At 45.0% G+C, this 20,840-nt stretch overlaps 1 protein-coding gene across 1 annotated transcript in view; it reads right to left on the reverse strand.

Annotated features, from left to right (window-relative positions):
• The window catches only part of LTF (lactotransferrin), a 31,571-nt gene extending 11,513 nt beyond the window's left edge, over window positions 1-20,058 (reverse strand). Inside the window, exons 1-8 of the mRNA XM_037005611.2 lie at window positions 19,902-20,058; window positions 15,300-15,463; window positions 13,044-13,152; window positions 12,530-12,712; window positions 12,033-12,180; window positions 11,049-11,104; window positions 1,304-1,482; window positions 668-842 (exon numbers count right to left, since the gene is read on the reverse strand). Of these exons, the coding sequence (XP_036861506.1) occupies window positions 668-842; window positions 1,304-1,482; window positions 11,049-11,104; window positions 12,033-12,180; window positions 12,530-12,712; window positions 13,044-13,152; window positions 15,300-15,463; window positions 19,902-19,944 (1,057 nt within the window). The 5' untranslated portion in view covers window positions 19,945-20,058. The remainder of the gene's footprint in view (window positions 1-667; window positions 843-1,303; window positions 1,483-11,048; window positions 11,105-12,032; window positions 12,181-12,529; window positions 12,713-13,043; window positions 13,153-15,299; window positions 15,464-19,901) is intronic.
• Between the last annotated feature and the right edge of the window lie 782 nt (window positions 20,059-20,840).

The following is a 20,840-nucleotide window of genomic DNA, read 5'->3' on the forward strand; positions in this document are numbered from 1 at the left end:
GGCTGACCCCCCACCCCCACGCCGGCTCCCATTTCCATCCTCTGGAGACTTCCCTGGCTCACATTCTGCCTGTCCACTCTTAGGGTAACGGCCTGCCAAATGTCTCCGTCCCGCGGGATAAAAGCTCCAGGACGCAGAGGCAGCAGCCCCGGGAAACGGCCTCGGGACGCTGAGCCCCGCCCCCCCCCTTCCCGTTGGCTGCACTGCGGCTGCCGGTTCACCCAGACTCCATCCCAAGCCCCCCAGGGGAATCAGAGCCGGGGCAGAGGGGCCTACTGCGGTGTCGCCAGCCAAGTCCAGGCACGGGGCGTGTCGTGCCAGGCCTCTGGATTCGTCCTGGGAGGAACCCTGGCTCTCTTGGTTCCGGTTTATATTTCTTGCTTCATAGGAGACAAACTGCTTTTTCTGTCAGGGCTGGGCAGCCTGGGACATACGGCAGCAGGAACCAGGGGCTGACACTGTTCGGAGACGCTCCTACAGGCTACCATGCCCTGACTCGGTTGGCAGAAGTCACGGGCACTGCGTCAAACCTACCACGGTGGGGACCTCGGCAGCCAGGGCACGGGCGGCGACCAGGACGGGCAGGGCGCCCCGCCCAGGAGGGCGGCCTCTCCCCCAGCCCACCGCCCGCCGCAGCCGCCCTCGGGGCCCGCCTGGCCTCACTCACTTTCCCTCAGGCCCGCGGTGGCGGTGAGGTAGTTGAAGCCCAGGTACAGTCCAGAATCTATCTTCGAGGGGATCCTCAGAAACCCAAGGGCGGAGTCTTTGAACAGCAGGTCCTTTTGTCCGGAAGGGGAGCCGAAGAGCTGGAACCCTGGTGACTTGTTTTTTCCGAATTTTTCCTAATTACGGAAAATAGAATTACGATGCCGCTGGTATATAGGGAAGAAAGAAACAAACGAGCGATCAAAACCGTCATGGAAAGAGCCTCTGGAGCGCAGGGATGCCTCTGAGCGGGAGCCTTTGCTGGCGCCCTCCTGCAGAAGGGCCGGTCGTCCCTGTGACTGCAGCTCAGCAGTGGCTTCGTCGGAAAGTTGCTGGGGTCCAAGCGCTTAGAGTCCTGAGAAGACTGCCTCGACCCCCCACCCACTTCTGCCCCAGCCCCTGAAACACTCAGTGGGTAGGGCTAGGGAGGGCTTTGATGTTTCCACTGCCCAGAGTACAACCTCGGCAAGCAGCCCACTGAACTTGTAAACTCCTGTGCAGTGACAGGATCAAGGCCTCATTGAGTAGCAGGAAGTTAGGGAAGGAAGGACCCTCCCCACTACCAAATCCGAGCAGGAGGGGACTGTGGGTGGGATACCTGTGCCTTGCGGAGAAGACCCCAGATCAAGTCCTCCTTGCCATTCACACTTCGGGCCACAACAGCATGAGAGGGAACCCGGGCCAGGTTGCACGTGTCATATTCATCCACTGGCTTCCGAGTATTGTCTAAGCAGAGCAGCTCATACTGGTCCCTGTCAGCTTTGTTTGGCAGGTTCTCTGGGGGGAAGGCGAGAGGGGGAGAGGACGCCAGGTGAGCCTACTCCAAGCAGTAGCATGAGCTGTAGTTCCCCTTCCCCCATGGAATTTGAGCTGGAGTGGTTGACAAAATTAGGAGTCAAAAGGCAGTGGATTGCTCCAGAACACCTACAAGGTAAAGTCAGTACCCACAAAGTGCAGGGGGCCAGCCCAGTGTTCCCCTGACTGGATCATACAGGCTGCCTTGGGATTGCTACAGCTGCTGCCTGGCAAGCCAACAAGGCTGCACCAGACCCCATCTGTTTCCATGACCATGGGACCAGAAAAGGGTAACATAGTAGAGACAATCCCAGGGGGGCCAGCCAGGGGTGCTGCCTTACCCACATCTCTAGAAAGAATTAAAATGACAATAATTTTAAGGTAAGAAATACAATTGAGCCACTTCCCAACACTGGGTATATCAAAAGAAGGGAAAAGACTTTTTATGAGTGAGTTCAGCCCAATTTGGAACTGCTAATCTATGCAACATGAAGTTGCTTCAGAATATATAAAGTGACAGTAATTTGTCCAAGTCATTTTATGAGATTGGTACAACCTTGATCTTAAAATCAGAGAAAGAAGTACAGGAAGGATGAATTACAGGCCTATTTTACCTATGAACGTAAGTACAAAAATCTCAAATAATATGCTAACTCAACCTGAGTATTTTTTTAAATATTGGATCAGGATTAAGGCTGTCCAATTTATTCCACTAAAAAATGATGGCTGATCATCAAAAAAGTTTAAGTAATCCATGACATTAATAGATTAAAGGAGAAAAACCATGAGGTCATCCAAACCTTAATAGGTGCAGGGGGCCAGCCCAGTGTTCCCCTGACTGGATCATACAGGCTGCCTTGGGATTGCTACAGCTGCTGCCTGGCAAGCCAACAAGGCTGCACCAGACCCCATCTGTTTCCATGACCATGGGACCAGAAAAGGGTAACATAGTAGAGACAATCCCAGGGGTGTTCCCAGCGTATGTTCAACAATCCCAGCGTATGTTCAACATCTATTTGTGATTTATTTTTAATTTCAGAAATATAAAGAACTTGGTAATTATTGAACTTGGTAAATGCCATTTACCAAAATAGCTACAGCAAAATCATACTTAAATAAGAAAATATAAACATTCACTTCAAGGTCAGGAACAAGACAAGAATACTAGCTATCTCACTGCCAACACAATACCACCTGGCCTGGATTACACAACTTACAAAAGAAATAAAAGAGATGTAAACACTGGAAGGAAAAAGACAAACTCGAATATTTAAGGTTGATGTAATCATCTACATAGAAAAGCCAACAAAACCAAGGGAGAATAAAACTAACAGCAGAGTTCAGCAGGGTAACACCACAAAAATTCAGTGTTATCCCCATTAGCAATCACCAAACAGAAAAAAATATAGAATGTAAAATACTATAACAGCAACTAACCATTAAATAGCTAATAATTAACCTCACAAAGAAATGCAGAAAACCAACAAAGAGAAAAATTTAAGTCCTATTAAAGAATATAAAAAGGTGTGATCAAATGGGAGGGATTTATCAAGATCAGTAACTAGACAAGTTAACATTAAGAATATGTCTTTTCATGGGTCAATTTAAATTCAAACAATTCTAATTAAAATTAAAGAATGATGTTTTTATAAATTCAAAAAATAACTCTAAACTTTCAGTTAAAAATTTTTGAAAAGGACCAGCAAAGTATAAGGTGAGAAGGCTCTCTTTCTCTCTTCCCTTCTCCCCCCAGATAGTAAGTTCCACTAAAAGCTAGATAATAAAAGCAGAAAAACACAAATACACCAATGAAACAAAATAGCTCAGAAACTGATCCGTGGATCTATACAAAGTTAATGTAACAGTGACTCCACATATCAGCAGGAAAAGATAAAATTGTGTGTAGTTGCTATTGTGAGGAAAATGGCCTCACTGTAAAGGGGGAAAGTGGGGAACCAAATCCGTATCTAATTGTCTAGGTGGCATACATGGAAACAAATGTGTGTTGGGGAGGGTGGTCTTTAAATCTTATTGTAGGAAATCTTTATGATTTGGGGGTGAAGAGAGCATCTTTAAAAGACTCCAGATAAGGATTCAAGAGAGGATTAAAGATGGCATCATGAGAGGTGAGACAGAGGCTTCCTCCTAAAACCACATATAATATGAAAATATAATTAATACGATGAATCCTGAAAGAGCAACAGGAAAGAGGGCTGCGCCAAACTGCATGCACCTGGAGAAAAGAATAAACCTCATGGAACAGGGTAACTTACCAAAGCCATGGCAGGGAGGGACCCAAGTCCTTTCTCCACCTCAGCTCACTGGCTGGAGGAAGAGAAACAGAGTGGGGTGGGAGTGGAGGCCTGGAACTGCTAAATACCTAACTCTGGAGATCTGCTCTGGGAGCACAAACCTATACTTCATGGTGCTTTCATGGTACTCTTATGATTAGGGGGTTGGAAAGCTAAGACAGGCAGAATACCTGGAGAGACTGAGATGCCAGCTCCTTGTGGAAAGCAGGGATCCACATCCAGCTGCACTGGGACAAAAGAAAGGTGGGCAGTCTCAAGAGACTTCCTAACAGCAAGAGGGCTGCTAAAGGGGCAAGGATTGCACAGAGCTTGCTGCTCAAGAGAAAGGAATGGTAAACAAAATTGTCCAGGTACACTCTGCCCAGCAGGTTGGGAACTTTCTCAATCTTCAGGCATTACAGCTACCTAGTGGGCTACAGAGCTCCAAAGACCCCCTCCATGATATGCAGCCTACTGCGCCTTTCTCCCGGCCAGCCCCACCTGACTCGCAAACTGGCAAAACATACCCTGGCATTAGGCCAGCCAGAGGGAAGCCCCATCTACAGCAACTACAAATGCAAAACATAGAGACTTATACCTGTGTACTCGGCCCACTGGTTCTGGCAGTGGAGACAGACATAGCAGCCGGGGAGCAGGAAACAGCTCTTTCCTCCCCCAAGGCACCAATACCACTTCCCTGTGACCCCTGACATTGCTCCAGTGAGTAGAGCTTCTAGGCATTAGAGGGTGCCATATACAAATACGAAACACCAAAGGAACCTGGTTCAAAGTAAAATTATGAATACGACACCAGACAAAGATTCAAATGAAATCGACCTCATGAGTTTTCCTGAAAGAGATTACAAAATAAAAAGCATAAACATGCTCATGGAGGTACACAAAAATATTCAAGACCTCAGGAATGAATTCCAGTTGGAGATCCAATTGTTGAAGAGCACAATGGAGGGTATTAAAAGCAGATTAGATATGGTGGAGGAGATGATAAATGAAATAGAAATTAGAGAATAGGAATACAAAGGAGCTGAGGCACAGAGAGAAAAAAGGATCTCTAAGAATGAAAGAATATTGAGAAAACTGTGTGACCAATCCAAACGGAACAATATTCACATTATGGGGGTACCAGAAGAAGAAGAAGAGAGAGAAAGGGATAAAAAGTATCTTTGAGGAGGTAATTGCTGAAAACTTCCCCAATCTGGGGAAGGAGATAGTCTCTCAGGCCATGGAGGTGCACAGATATCCCAACACAAGGGACCCTAGGAAGACAACACCAAGACATATAATAATTAGAATGGCAAAGATCAAGGATAAGGACAGACTACTAAAAGCAGCCAGAGAGAGAAATAAGGTCACATACAAAGGAAAATCCATCAGGCTATCATACTTCTCAGCAGAAACCTTACAGGCCAGAAAGGAGTGGCATGATGTATTTAATGCAATGAAGTAGAAGGGCTTTGAACCAAGAATATTTTATCTGGCAAGATTATCATTTAAATTTGAAGGAGGGATTAAATAATTTTCAGATAAGCAAAACCTGAGAGAATTTACCTCCCACAAAATGTCTATACAGTGTATTTTGGAGGGACTGCTATAGATGGAAGTGTTCCTAAGGTTGAATAGCTGTCACCAGAGGTAAAAAAAAAAAACAAAAAAACCACAGTCAAGAAACTAGAACAGTTAATTACTAAGCAAATGCAAAATTAAATCAACTACCCCCAAAGTCAGTCAAGGGATAGAAAAAGTACAGAATATGATACCTAATAATAAAGAATGGAGGAAGAAGAAAAAGGAGGAGATTGTGTTTAGATTGTGTTTGTAATAGCATATTAAGTGAGTTAAATTAGACTATTAGATAGTAAGGAAGTTAATCTTGAACCTTTGGTAACCACAAATCTAAAGTCTGCAATGGCAATAAGTACATACCTATCAATGATCACCCTAAATGTAAATGAACTGAATGCACCAATCAAAAGACATAGAGACACTGAATGGATAAAAAAAGAAGACCCATCTATATGCTGCCTACAAGAGACTCACTTTAAATGCAAAAACATACACAGACTAAAAGTGAAGGGATGGAAAAAGATATTTCATGCAACTAATAGGGAGAAAAAAGCAGGAGTTGCAGTACTTGTAACAGACAAAATAGACTTCAAAACAAAGAAAGTCACAAGAAACAAAGAAGGACATTACATAATGATTAAGGGGTCAAACCAACAAGAAGATATAACCATTAAAAATATCAATGCGCCCAACACAGGTGCACCTACATATGTGAAATAAATACTAACAGAATTAAAAGGGGAAATAGAATGCAATACATTCATTCTAGGAGACTTTAACACTCCACTCACTCCAAATGACAGATCAACCAGACAGAAAATAGTAAGGAGAAAGAGACATTGACGAACACATTAGAACAGAAGGATCTAACAGACATCTACAGAACTCTACACCTGAAAGCAGCAGAATACACATTTTTCTCAAGTGCACATGGAACATTTTCAAGAATAGATCATATACTAGGCCAAAAAAGAGCCTCGGTAAATTCAAAAAGATTGAAATTGCGCCAATCAGTTTCTCAGACCACAAAGGTATGAACCTAGAAATACATTATACAAAGAAAATGAAAAATCCCACAAACACATGGAGACTTCACAACATGCTCCTAAATAACCAATGGATCAATGACCAAATAAAAACAGAGAGCAAGTAATATATGGAGACAAATGACAACAATAATTCAACAATGCAAAAATCTGTGGGATGTAGTGAAGGCCGTGCTAAGAGGAAAGTATATTGCAATACAGGCCTACCTCAGGAAAGAAGAACAATCCCATATGAACAGTCTAAACTCACAATTAACAAAACTAGAAAAGGATGAACAAATGAGTCCCAAAGTCAGTAGAAGGGGGGACTTAATAAACATTAGGGCAGAAATTTAAAAAATCAAGAAGAATAAGATAATAGAAATAATCAATGAAAGCAAGAGCATGTTCTTCGAGAAAATAAACAAAATAAATAAATCCCTAGCCAGACTTATCAAGAAAAAAAGAGAGTGTACTCACATGAACAGAATCAGAAATGAGAAAGGAAAAATCACTATGGATACCACAGAAATACAAAGAATTATTAGAGAATACTATGAAAAATTATATGCTAATAAACTGATAACCTAGAAGAAATGGACAACTTTCTAGAAAAATATAACTTTCCAAGGCTGACCCAGAAAGAAATAGAAAATCTGAACATACCAATACCAGCACGGAAATTGAACTGGTAATCAAAAAACTACCTAATAACAAAACCCCTGGACCAGATGGCTTCATCACTTAATTTTATCATTTAGTGAAGACCTAATACCCAGCCTCCTTCAAGTTTTCCAAAAAGTAGAAGAGGAGGGAATCCTTCCAAACTCATTCTATGAGGCCAGCATCACTGTAATACCAAAACCAGACAAAGACAACACAAAAAAAGAAAATTACAGACCAATATCCCTGATGAACATAGATACAAAAATACTCAACAAAATATTAGCAAACAGAGTTCAAAAATACATCAAAAAGATCATCCACCATGATCAAGTAGGATTTATTCCAGGGATGCAAGGATGGTACAACATTCGAAAATCCATCAACATCATCCACCACATCAACAAAAAGAAAGACAAAAACCACATGATCATCTCCACAGATGCTGAAAAACCATTTGACAAAATTCAATATACATTCATGATAAAAACTCTCAGCAATATGAGTATAGAGGGCAAGTACCTCAACATAATAAAGGCTGTATATGACAGACCCACAGCCAACACCATACTTAACAGCAAGAAGCTGAAAACTTTTCCCTTAAGGTCGAGAACAAGACAAGGATGCCCACTCTCCCCACTTCTATTCAACATAGTACTGGAGGTCCGAGCCACGCAATCAGAAAACACAAAGAAATAAAAGGCATCCAGATTGGCAAGGAAGAAGTCAAACTGTCCCTGTTTGCAGATGACATGATATTGTACATAAAAACTCTAAAGAATCCACTCCAAAACTACTAGATCTAATATCTGAATTCAGCAAAGTTGCAGGATACAAAATTAATATGCAGAAATCTGTGGCATTCCTATATACTAACAAGGAACTAGAAGAAAGATAAATCAGGAAAAAATTCCATTCACAGATACATCAAAAAGAATAAAATACCTAGGAATAAATCTAGCCAAGGAAGTAAAAGACCTATGCTCTGAAAACTACAAGACACTCATGAGAGAAATCAAAGACGATACCAATACATGGAAACACATCCTATGCTTATGGACAGGAAGAATTAATATTGTCAAAATGGCCATTCTGCCTAAAGCAATTTACAGATTCAATGCAATTCCTATCAAAATACCAACAGCACTCTTCAATGAACTAGAGAGAAGAGTTGTAAAATTCATATGGAACCACAAAAGACCCCGAATAGCCAAAGCAATCGTGAGAATGAAGAATAAAGCTGGGGGTATTATACTCCCCAACTTCAAGCTCTACTACAAAGCCACAGTAATCAAGACAGTTTGGTTCTGGCACAAGAACAGACCCATAGACCAATGGAACAGAAAAGAGTCCAGATATAAACCCAAGCATATATGGCCAATTAATGTATGATAAAGGAGCCATAGACATACAATGGGAAATGACAGCCTCTTCAACAGCTGATGTTGGCAAAACTGGACAGCTTCATGCAAGAGAATGAAACTGGATTATTGTCTAACCCTATACACAAAGGTAAACTCAAAATGGACCAAAGACCTGAATGTAAGTCATGAAACCATAAAACTCTTAGAAGACAACATAGGCAAAATTCTCCTGAATGTAAGTAAGCATGAGCAACTTCTTCCTGAACACATTTCCTCAAACAAGGGAAACAAAAGCAAAAATGAACTCATGGGACTACATCAAACTAAAAAGTTTCTGTATGGCAAAGGACACCATCAACAGAACAAAAAGGCATGCTACAGTATGGGAGAATATATTTGTAAATGACATATCTGACAAGGGGTTAACATTCAAAATATATAAAGAACTCACATGCCTCAACATCCAAGAAGCAAATAACCTGATTAAAAAATGGGTGGAGTATATGAACAAACACTTCTCCAAAGAAGAAATTCAGATGGCCAACAGACACATGAAAAGATGCTCCACATCACTAATCATCAGGGAAATGAAAATCAAAACCACAATGAGATATCACCTCACACCAGTACGGATGGCCAGCATCAGAAAGACTAAGAACAACAAATGCTGGCGAGGATGCAGAGAAAGGGGAACCCTCCTACACTGCTGGTGGGAATGTAAGCTAGTTCAACCATTGTGGAAAGCAGTATGGAGGTTCCTCAAAAAACTAAAAATAGAAATACCATTTGACCTGGGAAACCCACTCCTTGGAATTTACCCAAAGAATACAAGTTCTCAGAATCAAAAAGACATACTCACCCCTATGTTTATCACAGCACTATTTACAATAGCCAAGATATGAAAGGAACCTAAGTGTCCATCAGGAGATGAATGGACAAAGGAGATGTGATACATATACACAATGAATACTATTCAGCCATAAGAAAGAAATAAATCCTACCATTTGCAGCAACATGGATGGAGCTGGAGGATATTATGCTCAATGTAATAAGCCAGGCAGAGAAAGACAAGTGCCAAATGATTTCTCTCATTTGTGGAGTATAACAATGAAGCAAAACTGAAGGAACAAAATATCAGCAGACTCACAGACTCCAAGAAGGGACTAGTGGTTACCAAAGAGGAGGGGTGTGGGAGGGCAGGTCGGGAGGGAGAGAGAAGCAGGTTGAGGGGTATTACGTTTAGTACACATGGTGTGGGGGGTCACAGGGAAGACAGTGTAGCACAGAGAAGGCAAACTGGATGTGTGGCATCTTGCTACACTGATGGACAGTAACTGCACTGGGGTATGGGTGGGGACTTGATAATATGAGCAAATATAGTAACCACATTGTTTTTTCATGTGAAACTTTCATAAGAGTGTATATCAATAATTTAATAAAACAATTTAAAAACAAATAAATAAAAAATAAAAGACTCCAACAACACAAACCAATAGGGCAAAACTGATGAATCTGATGCTATCAATATCTTGTTTGGGCTTCTGTTCAACAAAGGATGCTATTGACAGATTTTTTTAACTGAGAGAAGATCTTCCTAAAGTTTAGAGCTAACCATGCCTTGACATTAAGATAGAAGGAACTCTTATCTTTGGATCAAAGTCATGAAGAAAGAGGTGTGAAATTCAATTAAGAAATAGTCAAAGATTATAAAATAAAAAAGGAAAGCCCAAATTACTAGCAAATATATTGAGAGGATCAAACTCACTAGATGTCAGAAAAATGCAAATTAAACCAGCAGTGAGATATCTATTGTTTTACAGCCATCATTTGAACAAAAAATATCAAAGTCAAAAATACCCCAGATTGAAGTTGTGGGGAAATGAGAACACTGCAGAGTGCTGGGAGTGTAATTCCCAAGAACAACCTGATAGTTCTGGGCGAGTGTGGTAGGCCCATCTCTGGTCATCCTGAGTGAAATGCAGTTAGTGGCCCTGTCTCTAGTGGCCTTGCATGTGGCGGCTCTAGTGACCCCGGGTAGAATGTGCTCAGCCAAGCATACCCTGTGTCCCAATGTGTGGTCCCTCAGGGACAGCAAGAGGACACACATAAGGGCCGTTTTGGTAGAGGGAAGAACAGGGTGACCTAGTCCATCACTAGGGTGACAGATAAATCAAATCTGGTGGGTACATTCTGTGGAGCATCCCTCAACTAGAACTAGTGAACTAGTTAGATAGAACCAGTGAACTAGAAATACACCACCACAGAGAAATGTCTAAAAACAGGTGCTGAGTGCAAAACCATGTCAACAGCATAGTTTCCAATGACAAGGAACCCAGAAGCACAAACCAGCACACTATACATTTTGCAAGACCTTGTACATCTGGGAGGACAAGCGTCAAGTGCCTTGGCATGGGCTTCTATTAAGGAGAAGAGAAAGGCAGTGGTCATGGAAGGTTTAAAGAAAACTGACCATTTAAATTATGAAATAATCTAAAATAAGAGCTGTGCCCTGTAGACAAGCTTGTAATATTGTACCAAGAAGTGAGGAACCCAATAAGCTCAATACTCAGAATTATGATAAAATAAAAGGAAGCAGAGTCCATGGCTCTTCTCTCCCCTCTTACCAAACACTGTGCTGTTCCTGACAAAAGCCACGTCTCCAGCGCCCTCTTCCAGGCACCTGTGCAATAGGAAAGGTCAGGACAGAACGGCCCTCCTGGCTTCCTCCCGGTGTCCGGTGGAACAGGGCCCCGCGGTGTGTCTCCTGTGGGTGGGCGGCCATCTGCACGGGGCTCTGAGGCTTTGCGGCACCTCCACTCGGAAGGTGGCAGGGCCTCCTCCAGGTAGATGCTGAGGAGCAAGGGCTCAGGGGCTGGCCAGACACCCCCAGCCTTCTGCTTTAAGAGCTGAAAGGGCAAAACTATGTCTTTCTTTGTAAAAGAGAGTTTTGAAGCCTCTACACCAGAGCATAAAGGCTTAATATCCTTGGCCATGTGGGTTTTTCTCTCTCAGGACTCCGTAGGCAAAGTGCCCTGGCTGGTGGACAGGTGGTGAGCCTGCCTCTGCAAAACGCCTGGACCCAGATGGCGGCAGAGGAGTGGTGCCAGCAACAGCTTGGGGGCGTCAAGTGCAGAGGCAGGTCAGGAAGCTCTCACTGTATCTCTGCACATGGAGAGGCCCGGTGGGCAGACCACCAGCCTGGACACTCCGGCTGCCCTGCTGGCCTAGAGCCTGGGACTGGCCATCTCATGACAAGCCTCCTTCAGACCCTCTGTGGTCAGAGGAGGGTGGAAGTCAACAAGAAGACAACACAGGGACAAAACCAAATTCTGGGTTCTCTGGGGAGACAGAATAGGCCACTGTTAAGGTGACTGCTCATCAGGCTGGTACAGAGGTATAGGGACACGTGTGGGGCCCTGGGCCCTGGAGGGATCATGCCGGGCAACTCTTGGACTCAGTTCCTCTGTCTGCACAGCAGCAGGAGAATGGAACCTCCTCTATGGTCCCTACTAGCAGACTGAGTTCTACTGGGAGGCCAGAGAAAAGGCCTCCTGGCCTGAGGACAGTGACACTCAGGCTGCTGGGGAGATGAAGACAGTCTCACTCACTTGAAGGCACCTGAGTAGCCAAAGTAAGGTTCCTGGGAGGAGCAGGCGCATTTACTTGCTCCTGTGCCCTTACACAGCTCACACAGGCTGGGGAACTGGTTTCCATCAGCGCAGGGAACACAGCTGGCAGAGAAGAATTTGGCCACAGCTGTTGAACACAGAGAAATGAAGCACAGTGTGAGCCCACCCAGCCACGTCCAGCTACACCTCCCAGTGCACACTCGCCATGAGCAGAGAGCCATGTCCTCCACCCTGGCCAGGCAGCCTCTGTGCAGGTCAGGAGCTTAGAGAGGCACACCTTGGCTGGGAGCAGACTCAGCTGCGTCTCCCAAGGGCTGCTGGTGCAGCAGCCCCAGGGCATGTTTCCAGCCAGTTAACCTCACCCCCACCTTGGATTCATCATGCACGTTCACCTGGGGGATCCCCAGGTGGGCTGTGTATGAAATTGGAGTAGAGACTCCTGCCAGAGGTCACCCACCATCCCCCAGCCGTCTTACCATTCTCAAGGGACTCAGGTGGCCCTGTCCAGTTCAAGAATGGACGAAGTATCCCGATAGGGACATTCCACCCAGCGGACCTGCCGAGACCAGTGTGGCAGGACCTCACGCCTTGCAGTTGGTTCAGCTGAAACTTGGTGCCTTTCTTCGCTATGGCCACAGCATAATAGTGGCTTTGTGGCTCTGTAAAGGAGCAGAGAGAATTTAAAGTTCTTAGCCTGAACGAGAGGGAGAAAAATAGCCCAGCCTGCCCAAGCTCCTGGTGGGAAGGGGAGCTGTATCCTGCAGAGTCATCCAGGGCAGAACGGCCCAGAGCCTGTTCTCTTTCCCCGGAGAGCACACACGTGTCCTCCCCAGCACATCAGCATCTGACCCAAAGAGCCCAAGGACTCCATTCCCTGCAAGTGTGGTGCTGTCTGAGCCCCCACCTCTGCTTCTCATCTACTTTCCCTCCACAGAGCCCACGGCCAAGGGCAGGACCACCCCAGTGTCTGGGTCTCCAGGGAGAACTCACCTGCTTCAGTCCCGTAGACCTCTGCCACCACAGGTCGAAGGTTGTAGGGGGCCAGGCCTGCTTCAAACACCCAACCACCGTCAAGGGTCACAGCATCTGCCTTGTTTGCCTGAAAGTGAAGAGGCCAAATTGGGTTCAGGAGAAAACCGGCCCTAATCCAGGCAAGTGGATTTCTGGATGCCAGAAGGCTCCATGACTGGCAGGATCTTCAAAAGAGTCTGCTTTCAATCATGTCCACTCATGTCCTGCGAGAGGTTGCATGAGCTGAGGGTCCCTTTTTTTGGGCAACGGGAACCAGCCCAACTGCTCTAACTCCTGAGATTGGCACATTGCCTCTTTTTTTGCCTACCTGCCTATATTGCTCCACTGACCCTGCGCTTCACTGTTATTTCTATTTGAAGTTGCTTGTTCTAAATGTTTCTCTCCTGTTTTTGCTCCATATTTCTTTAAATTTCTTTTTTATTAAATAGCAAACATAACTACTACAATATCTTAAAATTATCATAATAAACCATGGTCATCCTCTTTAGCATGTTACTTCTCATATGCCTACATATTTCTTTTATTTTAAATTTGGTAGATAATATTTTGTGGACTGTTTTGTTCATCTAAAACTGCATGCATTCTCTTACTTCTGTAGGACCTTTATTGATTTTATTGACTTCATAATATTTTATTATAATGTTGTTGTTCCATAATTTATTAAATAATTCCCCCAAATGTTCCACACTTTTCTTTTTTACTGTGTTTTCATGGACAGCTTTGTCCTCATAGCTTTTTTCCTTCTGATGACCTATTGCCTTAGGATAGACCTTTGAGGGTCGAATCACCCAGACAAAGAGCATGTTCTGGCTTCATGATAGTCCTGGCTGCTGTTGCCATTCTGCTTTCCAGAAGATTCATAATGTCGTGTAGAATGGACTGTGAAGATAAGTTATGCTATAGAATCACCAGCAAGACAGGCTTTTATTGTTAAAGATAGCACTTTATTAAGTGCTACTATTTAAAAAATGCAAGTGCTAACAAATTGCTTAGATTTGTATTTCTCTATTAAGGGGAATGTTTCATTAGTGTTTTTATTAGTTGCATATTCCCTTTACTAACACCCTGTTCATATCATTTTCCTTATATGATCCTACATTTCTTAGCAGTTTGAATTAATTCTTTATAGAGTATAAATAGTGATCACTTGTTACACCTGGTGCAGATTCATGCTGAAACTTTCTAAATTATTTCTTTAATTTGAAGTAAGTTTTTTGTATTTTAAAATCAGTTTACTTCACAATTTAATTAATTGCTTAAAAGCTATGAGATTTCTCTTTCCTCTACAGTTCTCCTTATTAAGCTGTCCCCTCATCTTTCAATAATACATGTTTTATTTTTTACCACTTAATCTATCTTGACTTTATTTTGCTGTATGGCATGTAGAATTGATTTCACATGGGGCTCTTACTAAAAAGGCAGGTTTTGTGACCTCATCGCAGGTGTTCTGGTTGAATAAGTCAAAATAGGGTCTAGGAATCTTCACTTAAAACCAGCAAAGAATGTTGACATCATTTGTCCACAGGCCACAGTTGTGACATAAAGCTTAAAATATGCTCAGACTAGATTCTTTTCCTGAAGTGCTATTCCAAGAACCAAAGATATTGTTGGAAACATAAACCCCCCACACTGTGCTAGGACACACAACTGTGGCACACAGCAGGAGCACAGAACATATTTACTGTGTGAGTAAAAATTATTTCAGTAGATCTTATATCTCAAAAGAAAAGAAAAAAGAATCTGAAGTCACCCACATTTCATGATTCCCTTTCTTTCTCTCTCTGAAAATGTCCTGGACAAATGTCTGTCCAATGCTCAGTGTCTGGGCAGGCCCTCCCCTACCAATATGACATGGTGACTCTGCCCAGCTAAGCTTATTTCTCTCAGGGTTAGAGGTTTGCCTTTCAGAGCAACCTTGACTTTTTCTGGTGTTACGTATTTATCCAGTATGACTTCATCTGTGTCATTTTTACCAAATATTGTCAATTTAGATTGGGATCCCAGTACATGCTCTCCCTGCTTTAGAATGTTAATTTCTGCTTTCAAAATAGTGTTGTGTCCCTTGAGAGAGGGCAGCTCCAGCTGCACAGGAGTCAACTTTCCTCTGCCCAGAAAGAAAAGCAGAGGGATTAGGTGAAAGCACATTGTGTATTTTACTCCATCCTTTTCCCTTCCATTTAATCTGATCTCACCCAACATATGGTGCTGACTTACCGCAATAGCCTGGATACATTCAATGTAGGAGGTTTTCTTAACACAGGAGACAGAGGGGCCATGCACTTTTTTCATATTCTGTTGGAATTTGGAGCATTTTGTTGCCTCTGGTTGTGATATGGTACACCAACGAACGCTTCTCCTAGGGGCAGCCAGACATAGTCCTGGGAGAAAGACGTCAAAGAGTAAGCCTCAACCACTGCCCATGGGAGAGACAACCTTATCCTCTATCACAGTTTTCCAATTCCTCCATCTCTCCGTGCCTCCCCTACCCCCTCCATTCTGTAAATAAGTCAGGCCACTGTCCTCAAGTGGAGGTGTCCTGCTGGCCTAAGGAGCACTTTGTGCTTGCCAGAGACCTGTGATTCTCAATAAATTACAGTAGAAATCAGAACCCCTAGATTCTTTTCCTTTCTATGAATGAAATATTTTCTACCCCAGAAAAACTGAAGATGATCCCTTGTATCAATTTATGGAGTTCTTCCACCTGCTTTGTCCCACTTGAACCTGGGAGGTAGGCAGGAAGGGGATTATTGCTCTTGTTTTACTGTTTTACTGATGTGAAAACTGGCTCTTAAGGAGGCTGAGTGACTGGCTGCTCAGCAGTGACAAAGCCCAGCCTAAAACCCAGGTCCCTCTAGACTCTTGTGTCTAAAAGCATCTCCCCAGAGGATGCCAAAGGAATTAAGGAAGTAAGCTGACTCCTTATCAGTAGCTGTGGTAAGTTGTACACCAAGTAGATCAGTGTTCCTGAGTTACCTCCATTCACTTCTGCATTTGAAAAACTGGTTTTCCTGCCAAGCTTGCCTTTGTTGTTGGAATCTATGCAATTAGGGAGAAGACTGTACCATTGCTCATAGCTCTTAAAAACCACATGGTTGCCTTATAAAGGGCATCTATGAAAAACTTACAATGAACATCATATTAAAATAGTGAAAAACTTAATGCTTTCACCCTAAGATCAGGAATAATGCAAGGGTATCCACTCTCACTTCTTCTATTCAACATAGTACTGGAAGTCCTAGCCACAGCAATAAGGCAAGAAAAATAAAAGCCATCCAGACTGGAAGGGAAGAAATAAAACTGTCTTTATTTGCAGATGACCTGATCCTTGATGTAGAAAATCCTTAAGGAGTCCACAAGATGCTATTAGAACTATAAGGCCATTAGTTCTAATAATGAAGTCACAGGATACAAGATCAATATATAAAAAGCAATTATATTTTCAGATACAAGCATTGGATGATCTGAAAAATGAAATTAAGAATATAATTCTATTTATAATAACATCAAAAATATTTAAATACTTAGCAATATTTAACAAAAACTGTAAGATTTGTAACTGAAAATTACAAAATTTTGCTAAGTGAAATTAAAGAAGATCTAAATAAATGTAAATTTATGTTCATGTTTTATAAGACTCAATATTATTAAGATAGTAATTCTCTTTAAATTGATACAGAGAATCAACACAATTCCTATCAAAATTCCAGCAGGCCTTTTTTTTTTCTTTTGCAGAAATTGACAGGCAGATTCTAAAATTATATAAATAAATCTTATTGAGAGGATGAAAATGTACTAAAATTGACAATGCACCAATTGGTAAAATTACTAAAAATAACTGAATTGTACACTTGAAATTGGTGAAATGTATAATATGTGAAATATACTTCAGTAAAGCTGTTATAAAAAACAAAAAGCACTTGGTTGCAAAAGCCCCCTTCACCTTTGGATGTGCTTTGGGGTAAAATACTCAGCCCTCTGCCACCTCCTATTCATGAACCATCCTCTGCACAGTCAGACCCACCAAGGTATTTAGAGTGCACTGGGAGGGTGTGGGCTCCCAGGCTGAGTCAGCAGGGGTTTATAGGAGCACACTGCCACACATTCCCCCACCAGCCAACATTCCAGAGAAATCCTAGTAAATGTAATCTATCCTCAGAAGCTCTCATAAAACTGTCCTGCAGTGGAATTAGACCAATCAGATTCAGCCATCTGTGACACAGTGGCATTTACAAGATACCCTCTGTATACACAGCATTGTGGGTCATGCAGAGGAACATGTCAGTAGAAGGACCAGATGTCACCTCTCATCTGGAGAGGCAGAAAAACAAAGAAAAGGAAGCTAAGCATGATGAATCCTCTAGAAGAGAGCAAATATCAAACCAGGAGTGAGGTCCCTATGATCTCGGTCGGTAATTAGGGGAGGTGACATTCCAGCAGGGGGAAAGAACAGATGCTGTGCGGCTAACGTTGCAGGCACATTCTATGCCAGGGCACTTCACATGCTCTCTCTCCATTGACCCTCAGCCCCTCCTTATTGTGAGTTCTGCCAATATCCTCATTTTCTAGTTGAGGGAAGTGTGATTTCAACTAGTTATATGGCTTGCCTAAGGTCCCACAGCTAATAAATATTGTACCTAGGATATGGACCTAGGCAATCAGACACAAAACCCCCACTCTTAGCACAAGGCTAGCTTTAGGCTGGCTAGGTTAGAGAAGGGCTGCAGTGGAGATGGGGCTGGTGAAGGGTCTGGGGTTAGATCATCAAAGTCCCTGGTGCTCATCCAAGAAGCTTTTATTCCAGACAGAGTGAAGCAGTGACTCATGGGAGACAGCAGGAATCAGAGCCCTGCCTAGAGTAGGGAACAGCATGGACTGAAACCTTGGAACCAAGGAGAAAAGCACAGAAAACTAAGAAGGGGCAGCAACAGGGAGCTGGTGACAGTAATTATCTTAGTAGTGGAAGGGACCTGCGGGTGAAGGGAGAGAGCAAAATGGAACAGGAGAGTGTACTTCACGTGAGGGGAGGGCATGAACAGTGGCAGGAATGGGGAACCGGGCAGAGCTCCTTTCCTCCCCTTGGAAGGGTAGAGCCCAGGGGCCCCTGAGGGGCTTTCTGAGATCCACAGTGCCAGCCCCCAAGCACCAGAGGCCAGGTGCAGAACACACCAGTCCTCCATGCCCTCCCACAGCCCTCACCAGCCCCTCAGGATCAAGTGCTCCCTGAAGCACTGGGTTTGGCCCTGCCTACACCCCCAGCCAGCACTTTAACAATGGCAGCCACTCAGATGCTGCCCCCCTGGGTCTGTATGGACTCTTCCTGAAAGTACCTGTCCTCAGATTCCTCCTGGGCAGGCATGCAGTGCCCTGGTCTCAAGCACAGGAGCTGGGTGGAGCTGTCTTCACACACATACACACACACACACACACACACACACACACACACACACACACACACTCTCCTCCCCACCCCACTGCCCCACCTCTGCCAGCCTGGATGCCTATAGGGAGCTGGGCAGGAATCCCCTAGGACAGCTGCCACTCCTTCCTCACAATAGAGTGGGGTCTGAGTGACACTTGAGAATACTTGCCCCCATCCCATTGCCTGCAGGGTTTAAACTGCTGACTTCAGTGGGGGCCAAGACAGCCAATGAGTCAAATGAAAATGGAACCCACTGGTGCAAATCATCCAGAATCCTGGACCACAGCCCGTGAGCACTTACAGCAAAGCAAGGCTTGCTACATCTCTGCACCCCAACCTAGGTGACCCCAACCCTGTATTGTGGACCCAGCAGGCAACCTATCAGGGAGCAGAAGGGAAGTTGGTCCTGAGCAGTTGGTCCTGGCCAGGCACAATCCTGCCTTAGAGAAGAAAGGGATGACCAGCACCCAAGGGAAGGAATCTGGAGAAGGAACCAGAAGGCAGGGATGGTATTGCTCCCCCTGGGTCTGAGGGCATGCGCTCATCCCTCTGACCCTCTCACAGAGCCTAGGATTGGTGCTATCAGCCCTTTCTGTTGCGGCCTCCGAGCCTCCCTCCATCGCAGCCAGCACTGCCCTCGGGCGTTCACATCACTAATGTCCATCACTGGCACGGGCCCTCTGAACACCCCAGAAATTATTTCAGCTGCTTGGCTCCAGATAAACAATTGTTTAGTCCCCTCTACTTAGCTCCTTGTAGTTTGGGCGCATTTAAAGCCAGAGATCATTCATTTCTCTCTCACAGCGTCTGACAGAGGGGTCGCGTCAGGAGGATCTGTGCCACTAGACCTGCCTCTCTGCAGTGGACGTGTGTGCTCTCGTTGCCTACCACTGAGCAGCTGGCACCCTGCCTCCTCTTCCACCTGTGTGGGAAGATGGTTCGACCACTTTTTAAATGAGGAAACTAAGGCTCAGAAAGGCTCCTCCTTGCCCAAGCTAGAGTCCTTGCAGGAGCTGGGTTCTGAACTCCAGTCTCCTGTGTGTCTTGGGCAAGTCACTCACCCTCTCTGAGTCACAGAGTTTCCTCCCCTGTAAATAGCGTTTGACAGTACTATGAATACCCAAGGTTCTGGTAGGACAAAACGGGGCAGGGTCCCGGAAAGCCCTTTGGGAAGCTCTGCTCTGGGCAGCTTCAGGCTCGCCCCAGCCGGCTCAGGGGATCCCCGCTCCGGCCCCTCCCCAGGCACGTGTGCGGGCTGCCCGCGGCCCTACTTCCCGGCTGGAGGGGGAAGCAGGAGCTGGTGCGGGCCGCCGGCGCGGGCATCGGGCACCCACAGGCTGGGCGCAGGGACCCAGACGCCCACCAGAGGGGGCGCGCCCCCAGGCACCGGCACTCACCAAGAACCCCGAGGGACAGCAGGGCGGAAAAGAGGAGCTTCATGTCTGGGGTCCTCAGGAGACTGGTGAACGAATGCTCTGCCACTCACCTCTGCACCCTTTTATCCAGGGCTCGGTGACCTCACAGGATTTACCCCTTCCTGTGGCCCAACAGGGGCTCCCTGCCCTTCCTCCTCCTTACCCCGCACCCCCACCCCCCACCAGTTCCTTGAGGCCGAAGAACCCTGGGGGGAGGGGACAGGGGCAGGGCGGGGAGAAGGAGCGGAGCCTGGGCAGGGCCTGGCCCCGTGACAGAGAAACTCTGCCTCTCCGGTCTACCCTGGAACTACGTGGTTCTTGGGATGTTCCTTCTCTCCGCTGTGGTTCTTGGGATGTTCCTTCTCTCCGCTAGTCTGAGGGTCTCTGGGGAGTCGCAGCCTCAGAGTTCTGTCCTCCCTGTTCTCAGTGCCTCCCAGAGGACAGAGCAGAGGCCCTAAGTGAATATTCGTGATCACCTTGACTGTGAGACTGACCTTTCCTTTAGCAGATTGTGTCTGAAGCGCCTGGGAGCCAGTTCGGGCAGGTGGGTCCCCCCACCTCGGCGCAGCAGCCAGCCAGCTTTCTGAGGAGGACCCACTGGCCTCCACCTGCGGCAGCAGCCTGGGACAACTGGCAGGGTTAACAGAGGCTGCGCAGAGTCTGAGCCAGGCTCCAGTGGGGTCCCACCCAGCCTGCTGAGACCACAGCACAGCTCCCAGGAAACAGATGCAGAGATCTCAGATACAGTGCACCCAGTGGCTGTCTACCTGTCCCCCAATTTGCCAGTAAGAAGGATGTCCCATCACTAGTTTTGTTTTGTGGCAGTATGAGGTGGGTGACGGGACTCATTTTCATAACTGTCTAACTTTCTCCTCAATACATATGCTAACTCTATTTTGGGAAGCTGTTTTTAAATTCTAA

Source organism: Manis javanica, chromosome 3 (genome assembly GCF_040802235.1).
Source record: "Manis javanica isolate MJ-LG chromosome 3, MJ_LKY, whole genome shotgun sequence".
In the NCBI taxonomy this organism is placed as follows: domain Eukaryota; kingdom Metazoa; phylum Chordata; class Mammalia; order Pholidota; family Manidae; genus Manis; species Manis javanica.